This window comes from Saccoglossus kowalevskii, chromosome 17 (assembly GCF_978046115.1).
Source record: "Saccoglossus kowalevskii chromosome 17, keSacKowa6.1, whole genome shotgun sequence".
NCBI lineage: Eukaryota > Metazoa > Hemichordata > Enteropneusta > Harrimaniidae > Saccoglossus > Saccoglossus kowalevskii.
This window is the reverse complement of record NC_140657.1, coordinates 21,477,422-21,496,144: the sequence shown is the minus strand read 5'-3', so window position 1 is coordinate 21,496,144 and position 18,723 is coordinate 21,477,422. Positions and strand designations below refer to the sequence as shown.

The window sequence follows — 18,723 nt, the reverse complement described above, 5'->3', positions numbered from 1 at the left end:
TGCTGTTTTGATCTGTTCAAGTTAGAAGTGGTGAATGGAAGTTTCGGTCACCATTTACCACCCCGACTTTTCGGCAACGGATTTTTGCCAAAAGTTTACTTATAACTATTTATTCATGATCCGCACGTTGCATGTTCGATGTATCTATATTGATTTACTCATAACTTTGTCTATTTAGATTTTTAATAATAACTGGCTTGTTGCAACTACGTACTCATTATATTTATAAATAAACCCACGGCAACATAGCACAGTACGTAGTATGAATACATCGCGCTCGTAACGTACGGGTTGTGAATTAATAAATACATTGTATAAAAAGGTCGCACTTGTAACATATTAGTACAATAGCAAGAAAGCAAAGGCATGAGCTCAATTCAGAGAGAACCTTACAATGCCGTAACGCCATTTACAGAAATTGTGCTTTACAGTCGACCACGAGCGAAACAAACACAGAAAACGGCTTTCAAAAGAGTGCGTAGGCCCAGTGAACGTCGAACAACGGGATTCAGCAAGTCCTTTCAAATCAGATAATAGCGTAATGCATGATGTTAGCTTACGGAATTAACGCCTTCAGTTGAAATGATAACAGCTGTATACCAAGTAAACAACTGGGCGGACCATGCAAATTACATTTCCCATGATGCACTGGTGCAATTCCTGGGATTGCGGAGCCGCGCTTTAAGACCCCTGTGGCTTGCCATAAACGAATGTACTACGTTTGGCGACAGCGGCCTCTAGAGCCCGGCAGTTCGTATTATTGACTACCATGATAATACCGGTATCATGTGATCAGTTAGTTCGTACGTCCATGGTGTGATAAAGGTAGTGAGTTCAAAAAGCCATCTGTCAAAATGATTGATTCCGGTCGGTCATTGACGTGCATATCTCAAAGGTCATTGCATAGTCCGATGAACCCGAATGTCGAGCATTTACCTAATCCGGCAGCGGTTTGAGCATCACGGAGAACACGACTACACACCCCATTTGACCTGGAATTTGAAAAAACACTAATATACTACAGCGAATCGACACGGGTAAGTTCTCTCTGCTATTACCTTTCATGTTCGAACACTACCCACTGTTATTCAGTTTATTTGATGCACATGTGATGTACTATTACCACAAACCGACAAATTGCTGGGTCGGATGTGGATTGGGAACTGGCTTACCGGCATCGCCTCTAAACACTGTAGGATCAGTAGTGTGTGGGCACAGTCAGCTGGCGCACACGTGATAATAAAATAAATACGATATTTACTATATTGCATACAATGCATTGATTGAAATGCAGAATCACACCCAGAATGATCATTGGCTGTCAAGACTAACAAAAATTAAAAAGGAATACAGTATTAATCAAGATGTCACAAAGCTAAACTTTCAAAAAATCTCAGCAAGTCACTGTCTTGATATCTGGAAGAAGGACATGCAAAGGGCTGATTCAAAACTCAGAACATATCAGCTTTTCAAAAATGATATAAAACAAGAAGTCTACATAGATCAGCTTAATGATAGACAGGCAATCAGAATTCAGACTGAGCAGCCACAAATTACATATAGAAACAGGTAGACATACACGACCAAAAACAAATATTGAGGACAGAAAACGCATCAAGTGCCAAGTCATAGAGGATGAAGTGCACTTTATCACAGAATGTGTACTTTATGAATCTGAAAGACAGGAATTATATTCCTTGTTTGATAACATCAATGGTATCAAAAACAAGGACAAATTTATATGTATTATGAATGCCCATACTAGACAACAATTACTGGGGTTAATTAAATATATCAAAACAGCGTATACATTAAGAGAGCAAATAATATTACCACAGTAGTTTACTTTTTCTTGTTTGTTTGTCACACTTTTTGTTTTGTTTGTTTTTAACTTTATTACCTTCTACATGTGTAGAAACCAAAAAAGAATTGTCAAATTTTCTTTAACGTTGTAATAAAGCAATATTCTATTCTATTCTATTCTATATGGGGCCGCCATCTTGAATGACGCATCAAACTAAATAAGAGACAAGTTGTGAAACGTGTTTTTCAGATTCCTGCAAATCAGGACAAAAATATCAATCTTTCACAAAAATACGGTCCGTTGGGGTTATATTAAACCAACCGATAACAAAATTCGGCCTAATTCATCGTTTTTGTGTGGAAAAAACCCTTGCATACGAACACCTAATTACGCGAAGAACCTAGAACACTTTCCTGGGGTATTTAAAACTAAAAATTAACATTCCAGCTCAGCATACAATCAGCGACGGCCTAACGCTTAGATGACAATTTCGGTGGTAACGTGTGCGCCAGCTAACTGTGTGTGTGGGTGTCAGGACGGTCCGGTCCTGGTTGCTTGCCGCCCTGATAAAAAAAGACTATCCGGCCCTATATGAGCCAACAAAAATTTACAATGTATTGACAGAATTAAAACAAAAAATGACAACAAAATTTAGCCGAGGTTGAAAACTGTGTTACCGGTAATCCTCAAGCTGGATTGTCTTAGCATTCAGACAGAGGCTAGACCATAACTCGAATTTATTCAAAATCACACCCTGAGTAGACTATAGGGTCAATCCGCGATAAAGAAACCACAATCACTGTCCACGGTGCCACAATACAATTGTATTGAATGTACAAAAGATTATTGAAATAATATGATTTTTATAAATAATGTAGACCATAACAAACCTCTTTGTTTGTTGTGCCATTAAACTCGCCTGTACCAATGGTATGGTATAATGTTCCTAGTGGAATTTGAGAGAAAATACTAGCTAATCGCAAAATACATAATAACATATGTTCGATCACAAAGATGGATACTTTAACTTTCTAAGTGCTAAGCAGATACTTTCATCCATATTTACTGAAAACAAGACGATTTTGGTTTTCACTCAAACGTGGGGGGGGGGGCATGCAGATGCGTTCTGTCGAGATTTCTTGCGCAGTCACGCTAGTTTTCGCGAACACGTTAAAAAGGCTAAATTGCCAATTATATTTTTTTTGTAAAACAAAAAAGAATTCCCGACTTTGCCAGTCTACATAGCAAGTAGCATCAAGCGAGTTTGTTCCAGTGAGTTCAGAAAACAGACCCAAACATGTTCATTTGCAGCACTTGCCAGATGGTCCGATGAGGTTTTCATCACATGATATAGTCAACACTTGCAAAGGGTATTCTTGGATATTTTCACAAAAAATGTTGGGGGCGTCACCCCTCCAAAATCAAGCTGAAACCCTATGTGTCAGCAAAATTTGCCTCTCAAAATGCAGGAAGTAGCATTTCAGAGGGTCTGGATTTCAACAATTTTAAGGGGGAGCAGACTCCCTAGTAAGGTCGTGCCTTTGGTGTGAGGGTTGGTGAGCAGATCTCGCCCCCTCATGCAAAATTTCATGCCTTGACTTGTAATTCCGTAATTACCAGTAGAGAATGTGCAAGCATCCTCAAATGGGGTATACCTGCCAGTTTGAGGTCACCCGTATTCAGACATTATAATTTCTGTACAGCATATGAACCTAAGTTCGCAATCATCAATGAATTGTGGCATCACCGATATTCAATAGATGAATAAAAAATGTGACCACAAACGTACATGTGTATATACATCATATGAACAGAATTAAGTTGGCATTATAAGACAGTTGATTTGATTAACCATGAAAAGTCAGTGCATGTTATGTCACGGTGAGCTGCCTGTTTCAGCTAGGCATTTTTTAAAATGACCTTCACTGATTGTTTTAAGGTTGCTGAAGACTTAATTGTAAAAGCAAAAACTCCTGCAATAAAAGTTAGTTTTAACTTGTATTGCAAATGATAATTAAAATATAAGTTTATCCAAATTGATGTAATGGAGTAAAAAATTATGTCTGTTATATATACATATTCTGGGGAGCAAACTTTGAGGCATTTTCATCGCCTGGCAACTGCAACAGATGAAAATAAAAACTCTCAAACAAAACTCTACTTTGGACTAGTTATTGAAAATCACCTAAGCAGTATAAACTGATTACCTCTACATATACAACATAATTATATGAATGTGGTTGTTCAGGATGACTTCAAGGGTTGAGTTTGTGATGTTTCCTCGACTATAGCTGGTTCATCGCTGACCGGCCGTTCCACAACAGCTCGCACAGAGCCCATAGAAATATATGATACAGTGATGCACGTCTTAGCAACATAAACATTCTGTGACATAGCTCTGCCCAAGATTATCTCAATATACATTGTATCATAATTTTTGCTAAGTGACATTATGGTGTTAAAAATTGAATATATTCTTTTGAATTAACTTTTTCATGTATAGAAATATTACAAAATTGAAATTATTTTAAATTACTGTTTTTTGTTGTTGTTTTTTTATAGAACTTTTGCCCTTGCAGGTTTTTACATTCAGCAAAACGAGCTGATTGCATATAAATAAAGTTTGCATATATGAAAAATAAATTTAAAAAAAAAGAACCACAAACTTGGATCTTACTGTGAGCTTCCGTGATCCTTCCTAAACTAAAAAAAACTTTCACCAAATAAATAATAAATAAAATATATAATAAATAAATAATTAAATCATAATTTTTTTTTATTAAAGTGGCATTCAGCCTTCGTAATGCTCTTAGAACTCACTATATAGAGTCTATTGAGAGGTGTTTGTGCTTGTGAAAATGCGCGGATAGCGAGAAAACAGTTCGTAACCAGTGGATTCACCAGTGGTACACAACTAACCAACGCCAATTCAACCCGTGTCTTTCCAGTGCTTTGTTATGAGAGCAAGCTTCCATCAGCCTAGGGAGTTCACAATAGCAACTCAATAGCTGACAGACTCTGTTGCCGAATACTAGGATTTTATTAGTCCCCGTTCGGACGAAGTCCGAAAACGGGGACTTATAATTCGGTCTCCGTGTGTCCGTGCGTCTGTGCGTCCGTGCGTTCGTGTGTCCGTCCGGAGTCATATCTCAGAATCCCTTGGACCGATTCCGTTCATTCTTTGCATGTGCCTAGTACTTTATGTGGGACATATGCACATGCAGTGGTTCAGCGATTCGATTCAAAATGGCCGACTGGCAGCCATCTTGTCTTTTGAAAATGTTGTATTTTGGACATGCTTTGTCAGTTTTCATTCAAACTTGGTACATAGATTATACATGTTAGGATACATGTCCATGATGATTTATTTCACAATTGGATCAAAGATGGTCGACTGGCAGGCATCTTGTTTTTGTTTTTTTATGCGTTATCTTGGACGTGCTCTGTCAGTTTTCATTCAAATTTGGCACATACATGTACTTTATACATGTTAGGATGCATGTCCATGTCAATTTGTTTCAAAATCTGGTCAAGGATGGCCGATTGACAGCCATCTGACTTTTTGGCCTTACTACTATATTTCCACAATTTATGTACCATTTTCATTCGTATTTGGCACATACATCATACATATCAGTGTGTTTCATAATCAGATCAAAGATGGCTGAATAACGGCTGTTTTTATTTTGGCCATATTACTATGACACAAAACACGTGTTTTGATGTAAATAAACAATCTGTTGTATACGCCACTTGGAACTCAAGTTTCAAGGACACGCTCGCGACAACCCCTCCGCTTTAATATGACGAGCACAAAGAGAACTTAACGGGGACTGTGTCATTTTCAATGACTTGTTTTAATCAGATTGACCAATCATAATAGGAGAAATAGCCTCATAGAATTATGTATGACCTTTGACATTTTCTTTGCTATCAGAAATAATATGTTCAACAATTTGAAAGCTCAGTGCCAAACTGTAGTAATGATATCACTTTTCGAAAGTCATGAAATATTAATTTGAAGCATTTTGCATATATTGATGAAATCAAATTTTCTCTAAACTGGCCTAGCTGTGAAATTTTTATTGTTTTTCCTGATAATTATTTTTTAAGAATGAAATTTCAAAATATTTCTTGTGTTGACGTTTTCGTTGTGTTGCAGGTTTTTATGTTAATGAGTAGTAAAATCTCAAAAAAATCACAATGCTTAGTTAAAACATTAATTCACTATAGACAAGTCATCTGAAGATGACACAGCCCCTACTTGTCAGATACAACATGTATGATTATAGTTAGCTATGAATTATAAAGTTTGAATGTTTATGTATAAAATCGGGTAGGAAGATTACGTTGAAAATCAAAAGTATGTTTAAACTCAATCTTAACAGCTAGGATATCTCTATTAAATTTGAAAAAATTTGCATCAATTTTAACAAAAATTCACAATCAATTGCATATGGGAATTAAATTGAGTCAATATTAATTAGCAAATACATGAACTATTCGTTCACAAGATATTAACACAAATTCAAAATAAATATGCAAATGAGCATGTTAATTAAGTTGAAACTCAATATTGCATAGCATATAGCTTATATTGACAGATCAAGTAAGTCTATACCAACTTTGGTCTTATTTGGATATTCGTTCACAAGATATCAACAAAAATTCAAAATTCATTATATATGCAAATGAGCTCATTAATTAAATTGAAACTCAATATTGCATAGCATATATCTTATATTGACAAATCAAGTCTCTACCAAGTTTGGTCTGATTTGGATTATTAGTTCACAAGATATTAACAACAATTCAAATTAATAATTCAATATGCAAATGAGCTCATTAATTGATTCCTTGAAAAAAATAAATCAATGTGCATCTGTACCAGTTGTGTCTTTGCACCAAATCTCGGCAAAAGCGGTCCAGGCATCTCTGAGATATGATGATGGACACACCCATAAAAAAACAGGATGTGAATATGTATACCTCCTCACTGTGTCTTTGTACCTAGTATCATTGAAATCAGTCAAGGCATCTCTGAGAAATATCAATGGACAGACAAAAGCCATGATTAACAATCAAAATGGCTGCTAGTTGGCCATATTTGATCATTTCAAAAAAGTAAAACAATGTGCATCTGTATGGGTGGTCCTTTTGTCTTTGTAACAAGTCAAAATTGTAACAAATTTGTAACACAATCGGTCAAGCCATATCCAAGAAAGGACGATGGACACACAAGGACCGAATTTGTATGAATTTCGGCATTAAAATGGCCACCAGTCGGCCATATTTGATTGAATTGGAAAATAAATTGATGTGCACATGTATGGTTGACCACTATAGGTTTGTAACAAGTTTCATAAAAAGCCATCTCGGAGAAATCACTCTGGACGAACTGACGAAGGCGAAACTGCAAGCCCCCTCCCTGACTTTGTCCGGATGGGGGCTAAAAACTAACTGACAACATCATAATTGAATACATTGATGGGTTAAATTAAAAAGTGTTATTAAAGTGTAAAATTAAAGAATGTTTTTATGCAGCAAAAACCTGGCTTTACCTACAAGCCTCTTTCTGAGTTTTCCTGAAAGGCCTCTCCCACAGGAAAGGCTCCAAATTTATCAAAAGGGTCCATGGCCAGCGTATCTGGCTTACATCAATCATTTCCTTATCCAATTTGTTTAATTTGAAAGTGTCAGATAGAGAAAAATACATTTGTGTCATTTGTAGTAGATTGTAGGTGCATGTTACGATTTTTTCATGATTCAAAATGCCCATTGGTGACAATTATTCTTTTCACTATTTTATATACCTATATATTGCAGGGTTGATGTCTCAAATTTTAACTTTTAAACACTCAATGACTATGAGTTCAAAATGTCAAGGAATCTAATTTGAATATCTTGTATCTCTATTCTTGTTTCTGTCTTTCAGATTCAGTATGACGAAGCAAGTTGCTGTTATCGGTGCAGGGGCAAGTGGTCTGACAGCAATCAAGTGCTGTCTGGATGAAGGTTTAGAACCTGTTTGCTTTGATAAAGATACTGAGATTGGTGGACTTTGGAACTACCGTGAAGACAAAAGACCAGGACATGCAAGTGTGTTCCAGTCAACTATTATCAACACCAGCAAAGAAATCATGTGTTACAGTGATTTTCCGGCTCCAAAACATTTTCCAAATTTCATGCATAACAAGCGTTTGGTTGAGTATTTCCATATGTATGCTGATCATTTTAAACTTAAGAAATATATCAACTTCAATATCTTTGTTGAAAGTGTGAAACCCTCATCAGATCATGAGGTCTCTGGTAAATGGGATGTCTGCTACAAAGATGTGGTCAGCGGTGATAGAAAAACAGAGACGTTTGATGCTGTCCTTGTTTGTTCTGGTCACCATGTTGATCCCTATGTTGCTGAGTTTCCAGGGCAACAAGAGTTTGAAGGAAAGATAGTGCACACTCATGACTACAAGACTTCCCATGGTTATGAAAATAAACGAATTGTTGTGATTGGTATTGGTAATTCAGGTGGCGATGCTGCAGTTGAGCTTGGGAGGGTTGCATCACAGGTAAGGATTACTCTTAGGGAATGCAAAGGTAATGTAATTATATAGTTATTAGTCCTCGTCACAATGTGAATTAATCATTCATTTTTGTTTGGACACTCTCAATGATTTAGATTTTCCTTTTTCAAATGACATTCCATATTTCTCTGACACACCAAATTTTTTTTAAAAATTTGATACAAAAGCAAGGAGACATAACAAGTGAAACATGCATGACAATTTGTTTTGAATTCTCTTTGACATACTTCTCCCTTTTGTGTTCTCACATAATAATTCAGTCAAATACAAACAGGGACTATGTGCTTCTTAATTTACATCTGGATGTTTTATGGCTCGTTTTGATAGAAGGAAAGATCTTCATAGAAAATGTAATATACTCTCGTTGGGAGAGACGTATGCATATGTCAGCTTTATTGATGGTATGCCACCGGTGTGGTATGTGATAAAGATTGCTTTTGAAGTCATGCAAGTCATTATAAAAAGAATACAAAAGACATATATACAGTTTTAGAAAAAAGTAATGCAAAATGTTGCATGTTTCTGATTCGTTGAATAATAAAATAGCCTCATTCATTTTGTTATAGATAAGAATATATAATAATATTATTGGTCAGTTTGAGCAACAAGCTTTTCCATATCTATCATTGGGGCCTTCATCACGTCTCGTGCATGGATATCAAAGTTTCATATCTGTATGTCATAAATTCTTGGTCAGTCACAGTAATTTTCATGTTATCCATACTTTTGTATTTCTTCCAGGTGTATCTAAGCACTAGACGTGGTAGTTGGGTCATCAATCGTGTTTCTGATAATGGACTACCAGTTGATATAGTTGGCATCCGTCGATTTGTAGAATGGATCCCTTGGTCATGGAAAATCTCATTAGCTGAGAAAAAGCTGAATGATCGCTTTGATCATGCTAACTATGGTCTGCTTCCGAAACATCGATTTCATCAACAACATCCAATGGTTAATGATGGTTTACCAAATGAGATCCTGTCCGGCCGGGTTCTAGTCAAAGCTAATGTTAAGAGGTTCACTAAAAATGGAGTAGAATTTGAAGATGGTACATTTGAGGACAACATCAATAATGTCATTATGGCAACCGGTTATACGTATGGGTTTCCATTCTTAGATGACTCTGTCATCAAAGTGACCAAAAACAAAGTATCATTGTATCAGTATGTCTTTCCACCTGAATTTAAACATGGCACACTGGCAGTTATTGGTCTTATACAGCCTCTTGGTGCTATCAACCCCATCTCTGAAATGCAGTGCAGATGGGCAACTCGGGTCTTTAAAGGGGAGGTCAAACTGCCAAAGAAACAAGACATGCTGGCTAATATCCAAAAGAAGAAAGATGTCATGGCAATGCGATATGTTGAAAGCCAGCGCCACACCCTTCAAGTTGATTACATCTCGTATATGGATGAATTAGCAGATCACTTCGGTGTTCGGCCTAATATCGCTAAATTGTTCATTACTAACCCAAAATTTGCGTGGAAATGTTTCTTTGGACCTTTCTCGCCATACCAGTATCGTTTGATGGGCCCAGGAAAATGGGACGGGGCCGAAGAAGCCATTAATACATTGCATGATCGAGTTGTTGCACCCACCAAAACACGCCCTCTCTTAATTCCCAATAACAAGCAGTCTGCATTTGGAAAGCTTATGAAATTGTTAGTTGTTGTTGCAGTTTTAGTTGCTGTATATTTTAAATATTCCGAGTAGAAACTTGAAATCATATTTTAAGGGGCTTGAGCTGTCACTGTGTTCGTAGCTTCACTGTTATTGAAAATGACAAAGCAGAGCTGCTTATGTCGTAGAGTCTTGCATCCATCAACTTTTGCTAAATTTGATCGTTTTGATCATAGCTAAAATAAGAACAACCTGTTGGCTAATATAGCTTCACTGTTTTTCAGTGCATGTTCTGAAAGCAGTCTGATCCACAGTATAAAAGAGGATCGAATAAAATTATCATTTTCTCAATTTCTGACAACAGATTCTATGATGTTATACTTTACCCATAATCCTTTGCTTGAGAATCAAGATGGCTGACCACATAATACTGATGAAAAGTTGAATTTCTAGAGAATGAAATGTGATATAAAAAACTGTAAATTGCATTCTCCTACATTTGTGGAGCTTTTTCTTGAGGGTTATGTTGTTTGGCTTGACTTTTCCTTTAAATACAATAATCTGACCAAGAAAATTGAATAACTAAGAGCTCCTCTCATGTCAGAAAAACTAAAAATGTAGCGCAATCTCAATTAAAGAATTATGAAAATATAATATACTATGTTGCAATGATATTCAAGGTACGAGAATGATTGACTAGATAAACTGATCTATATTTTATAAATAGCATATATTTATCTACAAATTCTGATATTTGATGTAAACTCTCATAGTTTAAATGAAAAAGGAGTATTGTATTTTTGTCAGCTTATTCAATATTGTAAATGTAATGGCTTATGCAGCCCAATGATAGGATAGCCACTATCTCTCGCTATGACTTAATCTAAAGACAATGAGAAGTTATAATTTGGGTGGGTCCCATCCATCTGTGCTGATATCAATTGCAAAATGACATTACATAAGACTGAATGATGGTTATTTTGTTCTCCTCTTCATCTGTCATTAAAATTGCATGGTAACTAAAAAGCATTTTTTGGCGTTAAATTTATTTTCTGTGATCATACAACGACTTTGATTTGTACTAGTATATATTTCAAGTGTAATATAAGCCATAAAATAGTAGGCATTTCACAGGCACTTTAAACACATTATGTATTCACATGGTTTTGGTCATTTTTCCTATGTAGTTATATTACAGAGTACAAAAAACATGCTGTTACTTTGATCTTAATATGCTTAGGGAACAATTTGTAACGAATTTGAAGTCACTATTTTTTACTTCCCCAAGAATTATAACGCAAACATGCATACGTACATTAGTATAGTACTGAATGCCCTAACTGCGAGCTGCTTCGCATGGCTGTTAAACACATTATGTATTCACATGGTTTTGGGTACGTCTAGCTAGCTCCAGAAATGGGTAGCATGGACATTATTCTTTCTGAGTTTGTACTGCTACTGTCTCTGACACACAGAAACAACTTTAGAAAGCAACTGCGCCCTTGGAAACCTAAATTACGTAAGTACATTGAGTTCAAGAGTGCCTTACAACCGAGAAATATTTATCTTTAAATTGCAATCTGAAACTCATCCGCATTTTTGCCTGTTTCCGCTGAAGTTTTTACTTTCAACAGAAAAAAATTGTAAAGTTTGTCGTTCGAATTTTGATAAGGATGAATATCATTTTTTGTTGATTTTTCCAGTCTACAGCACGATAAGTCGAGAGCTAATCCCCCGACAATGTTCGATCCAGCCAATTGTTGATAAATTACACAGGCTTGTACAATAAACAAATAATGATTTTCTAGGAAATATCTGTGTTTGTGTTCAAAGCATTTGGAGCATGAAAACAAATTTTAACAAGTTAATTATTATTTAAACCCATGTGATTTAAAATCGAGTGATCTAGAATCCTAATCTACATGTACTTGTTACATTTTACGTATTGATTTAAAGTGTTTGTATATTGACCGGGTGCATTATTTTATGAAAGATTTTATTAGAATTTAGGGTTAACGAAAGACTTATTTGTATTCCTAAGGTAAGGTACCTGTATTATACAGGTTATGCAACCTGTACCATTCCATTTTTTATGTCAAGTGATAATTATGTAAACAATGACTGTCCAGCTTGTGTGAACTTGTACCTCTATACCTAGTCTTTTGAAATATATAAGCTAAATTACTGTTCTGAACGAGACAACAGACAGAGAATGTTTTATTCGAAAACGTCACAAAACCCTTCTCGCTACCTTAATGCTTAGCTACACAAATCATTATAAATCGAGATACAATTTGTTAAATGTTAAGTCTAATACCATTTATTTAATTCAATTCAATTAAACTAAAATGAAATGGCAGCTATACACGGAGTTACGTTTGAATCGACCATAACGCAAACCCCAAAGCATCATAGAGGGAACTATCCAGCCAGATACGAGACGATCCCACATAAGAACCTGAGATGTTCATAATTTTATAAAGATACAAAATTACCAGGGGCGTAATTTTGAATAAGACTTACTGCAATGTGTTTGAGCCATAAAAATGCCTATGAGTATGTCCTTCAACCGAAAATCCATTTAATGTGCATTCTACCATTATTAAATCAACCTCTTTTGTCAAGCAAACTTTAAACATCTAATCTGCATTCACGGTATATCAGTCAGCGGGTTTGATGACCACGTTGAATTTAAGAATTGTATGATTTTGGCTTTACCATAACACAGCATGTCGTACATTCTCTCATGCAGGTCATTCTGGTATCAGGGGGAATTTCTTCTCCTCTGAGGTTCTCCAGGGGGGAATAGCGTCTCGTCTCTCTATCGCGTCCCCTTGAGGTACGGGATCGGGAAAGTTACTTAAGCCTTACAGTCAAATAAGACGCATACACCGGAATACGTTTCAACTCTCGTCTTAGTCGAGCACTCTATAAGACACAGCGCCCTGGGGAAAAATCCCCAAGACTATCGCAAGACTGCGTCAAGGTTCGCCCCAAGACTCTCCAGGACTGGACTGCGTCTCTTCTGGTGTACTCGCCAAGACCAACTAAAACTCTCTTTATTCACTTTCAAAACCTTAACCAATTACAAAACATTATAAAGACTCTAGGGCGTAACCTTCAATCATAAAGCCAATCACACTAAGTACTGAACACGTCATATCTTTTGATTAATCGTTCACTACATTAATAACTGCGAATACCAACTGTCAGAAATAGTAGTCCGAATAGCGACGGTTATCATAATTAGTTCCAAATCACCGAGTCGAGTTCCGTCCAGAACCTCAAATGGCCTAAACGGTGCTAGACATAACACATCCATTCACTAGTAATCAGCTAATTAAGTCGATTAACAGATACGCAAAAACTAATTCATCACAGTGGACGCAGAGTAATATATTAATGAATGGGCTGACCTGCCTCTGCATCTTTTAACATGAGGTCAAGTCTGTTATTACTAAATCATCGAAAGGTTTTTATCGACGTTAAAGTTGCAATCTGATGTCTATACATTTTGAAGGGAAAGCATGATTGTTTTTAAAACATGCGATTATCAAATTTTGAGAGTTCAAGTATTGTAAGTAACACTTTTAAAACTTTACATGTGTATAAAGTAGGTCCAACGCAACAAAGAGAGTTTACTTATTGATCGTAGTCAGTTTTATGTTTTTTTAGCTTGGTCATAGTTGAAAGTATTTAAGTGAAAAAACAATACTAGTTATTATCATAAGCATTGTATATTGCATTAATCAAACTGCATATTACGCTTATTGTGTGTAGTTAATGATCAAATAGAGACCAACTATAATGGGGGTATAATGATCCAGTGGAATGTTCAGCATCATTTCAACACCTACCACACTAGACTGTCATAGCGTTTACCCACTCATGGCAGTCGGATTAAACATTATAATCTTGAATAAAAATCGCCTTAATCTAGGTTTTGGAATGATTCAAAAAATGAAACCTAAAGTTTTGACAGTAAATTCTTAAAAATCTTCTTCCAATTGGTCTGAAATTAGGTGTTGCATATCTTTAAGTATCTAAGACAGTGCCTTATTCCATTAAGCAACGTTTGTGGTTATTGCTTTGGCATTACCAAAAGCGTGCACTTTCAGTTGTGCCAGACATCAAAACGGATGTACAGGAGACTGTGATTATTGGTGGATAAATCCACACAAAGAACCTACATAGCATTGAGATTATGCGCATATTTAAGCACTGACATTTACCCATCCATTAATCTAAACTCACTAGTCGTACAGGGATTTCAACAAAGTACAATAGACATATAACGTGAACAATATGTAAGGGGCAAAGTACATTTACACACATACAAAGGACAATGTGTACAGAAATTAATGTACTTCATGGACCTCAAGATCAAGAGTGAGGACCCGCCACTGACCTGTGTCATTGCCCTGGTTTCGTGAGTCACATGGTGAACACGCGTGTCAAGTTCAAAGGCACTAGCCATTTTCCTTCTGCAAACATAGACTAATACTGTGACCATGATATGTAATTCAGAATGTATCAAGCTCTAATTGTACAGCGAACATGTGTGGAATTTTTATGGCGCTGGTTATTTTTTCAATGTACACTAGTTATATTGCAAGAATAAAAACAAACACATTCCATGACTTTGACCTTAAGGTAGCGAGAAGGGAAATTTTCACTTTTTTCTTGATTTTTCAAAAATTGATAAAACGGTTACTTTAGACCTTGATACATCACCCCAGGTTTACAAAAAATCGAAATTGCGAAATAACGTTGCTCAAATTAGTGTTTTAAAACACTAGCAGAAAAGACTGCAACTGGCGTTTCGTGGATATTTGCATAATGTTTATCTTTGAAAGGGTTTAAATGATAACATCTTATCTGTATACTCTGTTGTTGACGATTCTGATATAACGGGAGATAAGCTTCCAGTTGCAAACAATGCGTGTTTATCTAACGTCCATTGTCAGCATTATTGTCAGTCGAGACTTCGTCGGAGAAACATGGTCATACAGTACTCATTTCGCCCAACCTTCCGCTTTTACATCGACCGCTTATCGCTTAATTTCCGACCACGCGGTCTTGTCCGACCGGAAACCGACCGCATTTTAATCGCGCTTTTTTTTTTCGCTAGCTCTCTCATTGAAAACATTGATTGCTCGCCCAAACACTGAAAACTGGCACATGGGTGATCGAAATGGTGGTTTTGATAGTAAAGTGTGAACACAGTCCCTCTATAGAGGGACTGTGGTGTGAACATACAACTAGTATTAACTAGTTAAATTCTGTACGACACTTCAAATCTAGTAGTTGTATGACACTTGTATCGTGAAAGCAACTGAACTGGGACCTCTTGTTACGTGTTTTGGGTGCTTGTTCTAGATGTAATATTTTTTTTTATTTAATGAGACAGTTACGTGAAAAAAGCCTAGGTCACTCCTTTTGACAGAGCAGAGAAACGAGGAAATGTTAGTGATCAATTCCAAAAATAACGATACCGAATCCACATCGGTCCACGTCTGGTAAAATTTGACATTAAATTTTTAAAATTAAGTCACGATCATTGAATGAGCTCGGTATATACCGTATACGTCCCGCAAAAGTGTTCCCACGAAAATATTTTCGACTAAGAACGGCCACATGCCCTGAAAAAATCAGAGCTTGACATGTATGAATAATTTATTGGGCTTAAAAGAAAAACGTGTCAAATTTAGTTATAGCCATAACTATTTGGTGGCCAGTCGATGAACAATTCAAAACTCAGGATTCACACGGAAGTCCTTCAGGGCTGAAAATCATCGACGCTACTCTGGTTTACTTTATTTCACAACTTGCAGAGAAAACTGATTCGCGTGAAATCTAATGTATCTTAGCCTAGTATTTTCTTTTTGAACTAAGGTCAAATTCCATCAGTTTGTCAAAATATATGTTTTTCAGCGAATAATTTTGAAGCCTGTCGCAGCACAAAATACTATGTGAATCGACGCCGGTGATTGGATTGTACGACGACCCTTCAATTAGCGTCAAATATGCTTTGTTACAACATCATTGATTGGCTGAGAGTCACCTGATCGGAGCACGACCTGGGTCACAGAACCATATTTGTCCGTATTATCAACAGGACTTTGCAAAATAACCACACCCACATTTTCAATCTTTTTTAGCGCGGAAGTTGCCAACAATGTTAAAAAAATCGTGAATTTCATGGATTCGAATAAAATAAAGCAAGCGATTGATAAGGATGATTATTAATATTTTCCCTGATGCTCTTCGAATTTTTTTTTTATTTCAAGGTAAGAAATGGCTAGTTGAAGTTGCATCGTCTTCAATGCGGTTGTTTCACCGCGAACAACTCTAGCTCTGTTTCGGGCATGGTTTAGTTTTGCGATGCAAAATAAAATATATATTAAAATAATAATACTTGATTAATTATTTGGGGTTTCAGCCCACAAATTACGGACATGATCCCCATGAATTACGGTCAATGTTTGTCTTCTCTCGGCTGATTGTCACGGTGTTGATCGACGCCCTTTCTAAACTCAGTATGGAGAAACCAACGGGGATCGACATTCCAAACAAACAATCGAAATTATCAACGAAAGACGAGATTTTTCTAGATATTTACAAACATACTGTTATGACAAACATATGTAAAATTAACAAATACACAAAGAGGTGTAATATTAGGTTTTATTTTAGGCCTAGAAATATTTTCTTTCACTCAGCCCATGCATGAAACTGCCATTTAGCTTTACGGTCCTTCAGCATCGGGGGAAAACAACAATAATTATACAAAACACATTGCGAAGACTCAAAAATCAGGAAAGAAACCACAGTCACTTGGGGCTGAAAATCAATAAATACTAATTTTCAAAAAAAAATCATCCGCTATACGTATATAAATAAACAAGTTGTGAAACACGGCACCGAGTAAATCGACACCCTGTCGGTTTCAAATGTCGATTTCTTACCTTAAAATGCGAAACAAAAATTTTAGAGGGGATCAAGTGTTACGTTACCCCAGACCATTCGTCCCGGTGTTATCGCTATCGCCACACGAGACTCCAGCTTGTCTCCTATACAATTTTCCTTCCGCCCACTTAATTTTAATATTCATATGACCTTTGCACTGACATCGATAGCCAATCGCATTCGACCGCGGACGTCACTCTAAATAAACAACTGAATAAATTAATATACCATATTTGGAAGATAGCGGGTAAATTCAACGTTGTTGGTGTGTTCCTTCGGGTTCCGAAGTCGCACGAAACGAGTTCATGTTCCGTTATCTTTCGCAAGTAAAACAGGTCGATATGTATTAAACATGGCATTTGTTTTCTTGTTTTAACCCCCTTATTACGCAAGCTTCCGTCGAAGTGGTGTTTTTTTCGACGATTTGTGGCATGTTGCAAAACGAACGAAACATTGCGGCATTCTTAGCGGTGGATAAGGGATCGACTATGTCGTCACATTTATGTCTCGTTTGAAAGAGAATAAACAACCGCTCAGAAAAATATGTTGCTAATATTTAAGTGCGGTGCCTTGAAATCGCCTGCCCGACGTCCAAATTTCAAAAGGATGTTCGATTTGCAATGACGACCGTTCATATGTACTAGGCGACGTTACTAATTACTACTAGGGTCGGTGTTTGCATTAAGAATTATAGAACAAAAGATCAGCAAAGCGGTGCTTTTGTCGGCGATTTTGTCAAAGGGAATATTGATAAAATGTTGCAAAACAGAATCGCGAGTTGGGTGAAAAATTGCGCTGGCGACACCCGAGAAACACAGTGTCACAGTGCATTCGTGCATCAGTACACCGAAGAAATACATACATATTGTTGCGGACGACTATTGTAGACTGTGTTCGTGTAGTCTTCGAGTTTGTGGACAGTTAAAGTCGTGTGTGAATTTATTCAAGCCAGGAAAAGCAGGAGGAATAACTTATGGAAATCGTCTTTCCAATTTGATCCAGTGCGACGTTGTGAAAGGAGCGACTCTGTCGTCTCATCTATGTCTAGTTTGTAAGAGAAAGATTGATAGCGCAGAAAAAGCCGCCAATAATGTAAAACAGTGGCGTGAAATTGTCAGTCATTCTAATATCTCCCAACCTGTGAACGAAAGGGTTAAGCGTGCTGCCTTGAAATCGCCTGCCAAAACTAAAATGGCGCGTGTCACGTGATTTTGTTTACTAAAGATAGCGTGGGCGTTTGATTGACACTCAACTCATTAGTATTCCACCAATCACAGCTACATCTACTTTCTGGATGTGCGCAGTCAAATTGTATAGGAGACAAGCTGGAGTCTCGTGTGGCGATAGCGATAACACCGGGACGAATGGTCTGGGGTAGTGTTACGTTAATAACCATTGTTCATAATCGCTAACTTGGTTTTATTCGAAACTGCACAAATCCCGCGTTTTTTGATGATATCCGATGATTTCATGATCGAAAATGGCCAGCAGCCAGAATCAAGGGGGATTCGCATAGAGTTCTGGGTAAATCAAGGAAATACTCGCTGTTACGGCACGCCTGATTGGCTGAAAATGAGTATGCGCAGTTGATTTACCCAGAACTCTGTGCGAATCCCCCTTGATTCTGGCTGCTGGCCATTTTCGATCATGAAATTGTCGGATATCACCAGAAAACTCGCGATTTGTGCAGTTTTGAATAAAACCAAGTTAGCGATTATGAACAATGGTTATTAACATAACACCTGA

At 36.8% G+C, this 18,723-nt stretch overlaps 1 protein-coding gene across 1 annotated transcript; it reads left to right on the top strand.

Moving 5' to 3' along the window:
• The first annotated feature begins 792 nt into the window (after positions 1-792).
• On the top strand, positions 793-11,820 carry LOC100368809 (flavin-containing monooxygenase 5-like). The gene is made up of 3 exons (XM_078013977.2): positions 793-1,037; positions 7,740-8,373; positions 9,130-11,820. The coding sequence occupies exons 2-3, from the start codon at positions 7,747-7,749 to the stop codon at positions 10,099-10,101; spliced, it is 1,599 nt and encodes a 532-aa protein (XP_077870103.2). The 5' UTR covers positions 793-1,037; positions 7,740-7,746; the 3' UTR covers positions 10,102-11,820.
• Positions 11,821-18,723: the final 6,903 nt, after the last annotated feature.

Excerpts from the sequence above, each read along its gene's own strand:
- LOC100368809 (XM_078013977.2), top strand. The coding sequence starts at position 7,747 with ATGACGAAGCAAGTTGCTGTTATCGGTGCAGGGGCAAGTGGTCTGACA. Across the intron at positions 8,374-9,129 it reads TTGGGAGGGTTGCATCACAG|GTGTATCTAAGCACTAGACG; the intron begins GTAAGGATTACT and ends TATTTCTTCCAG.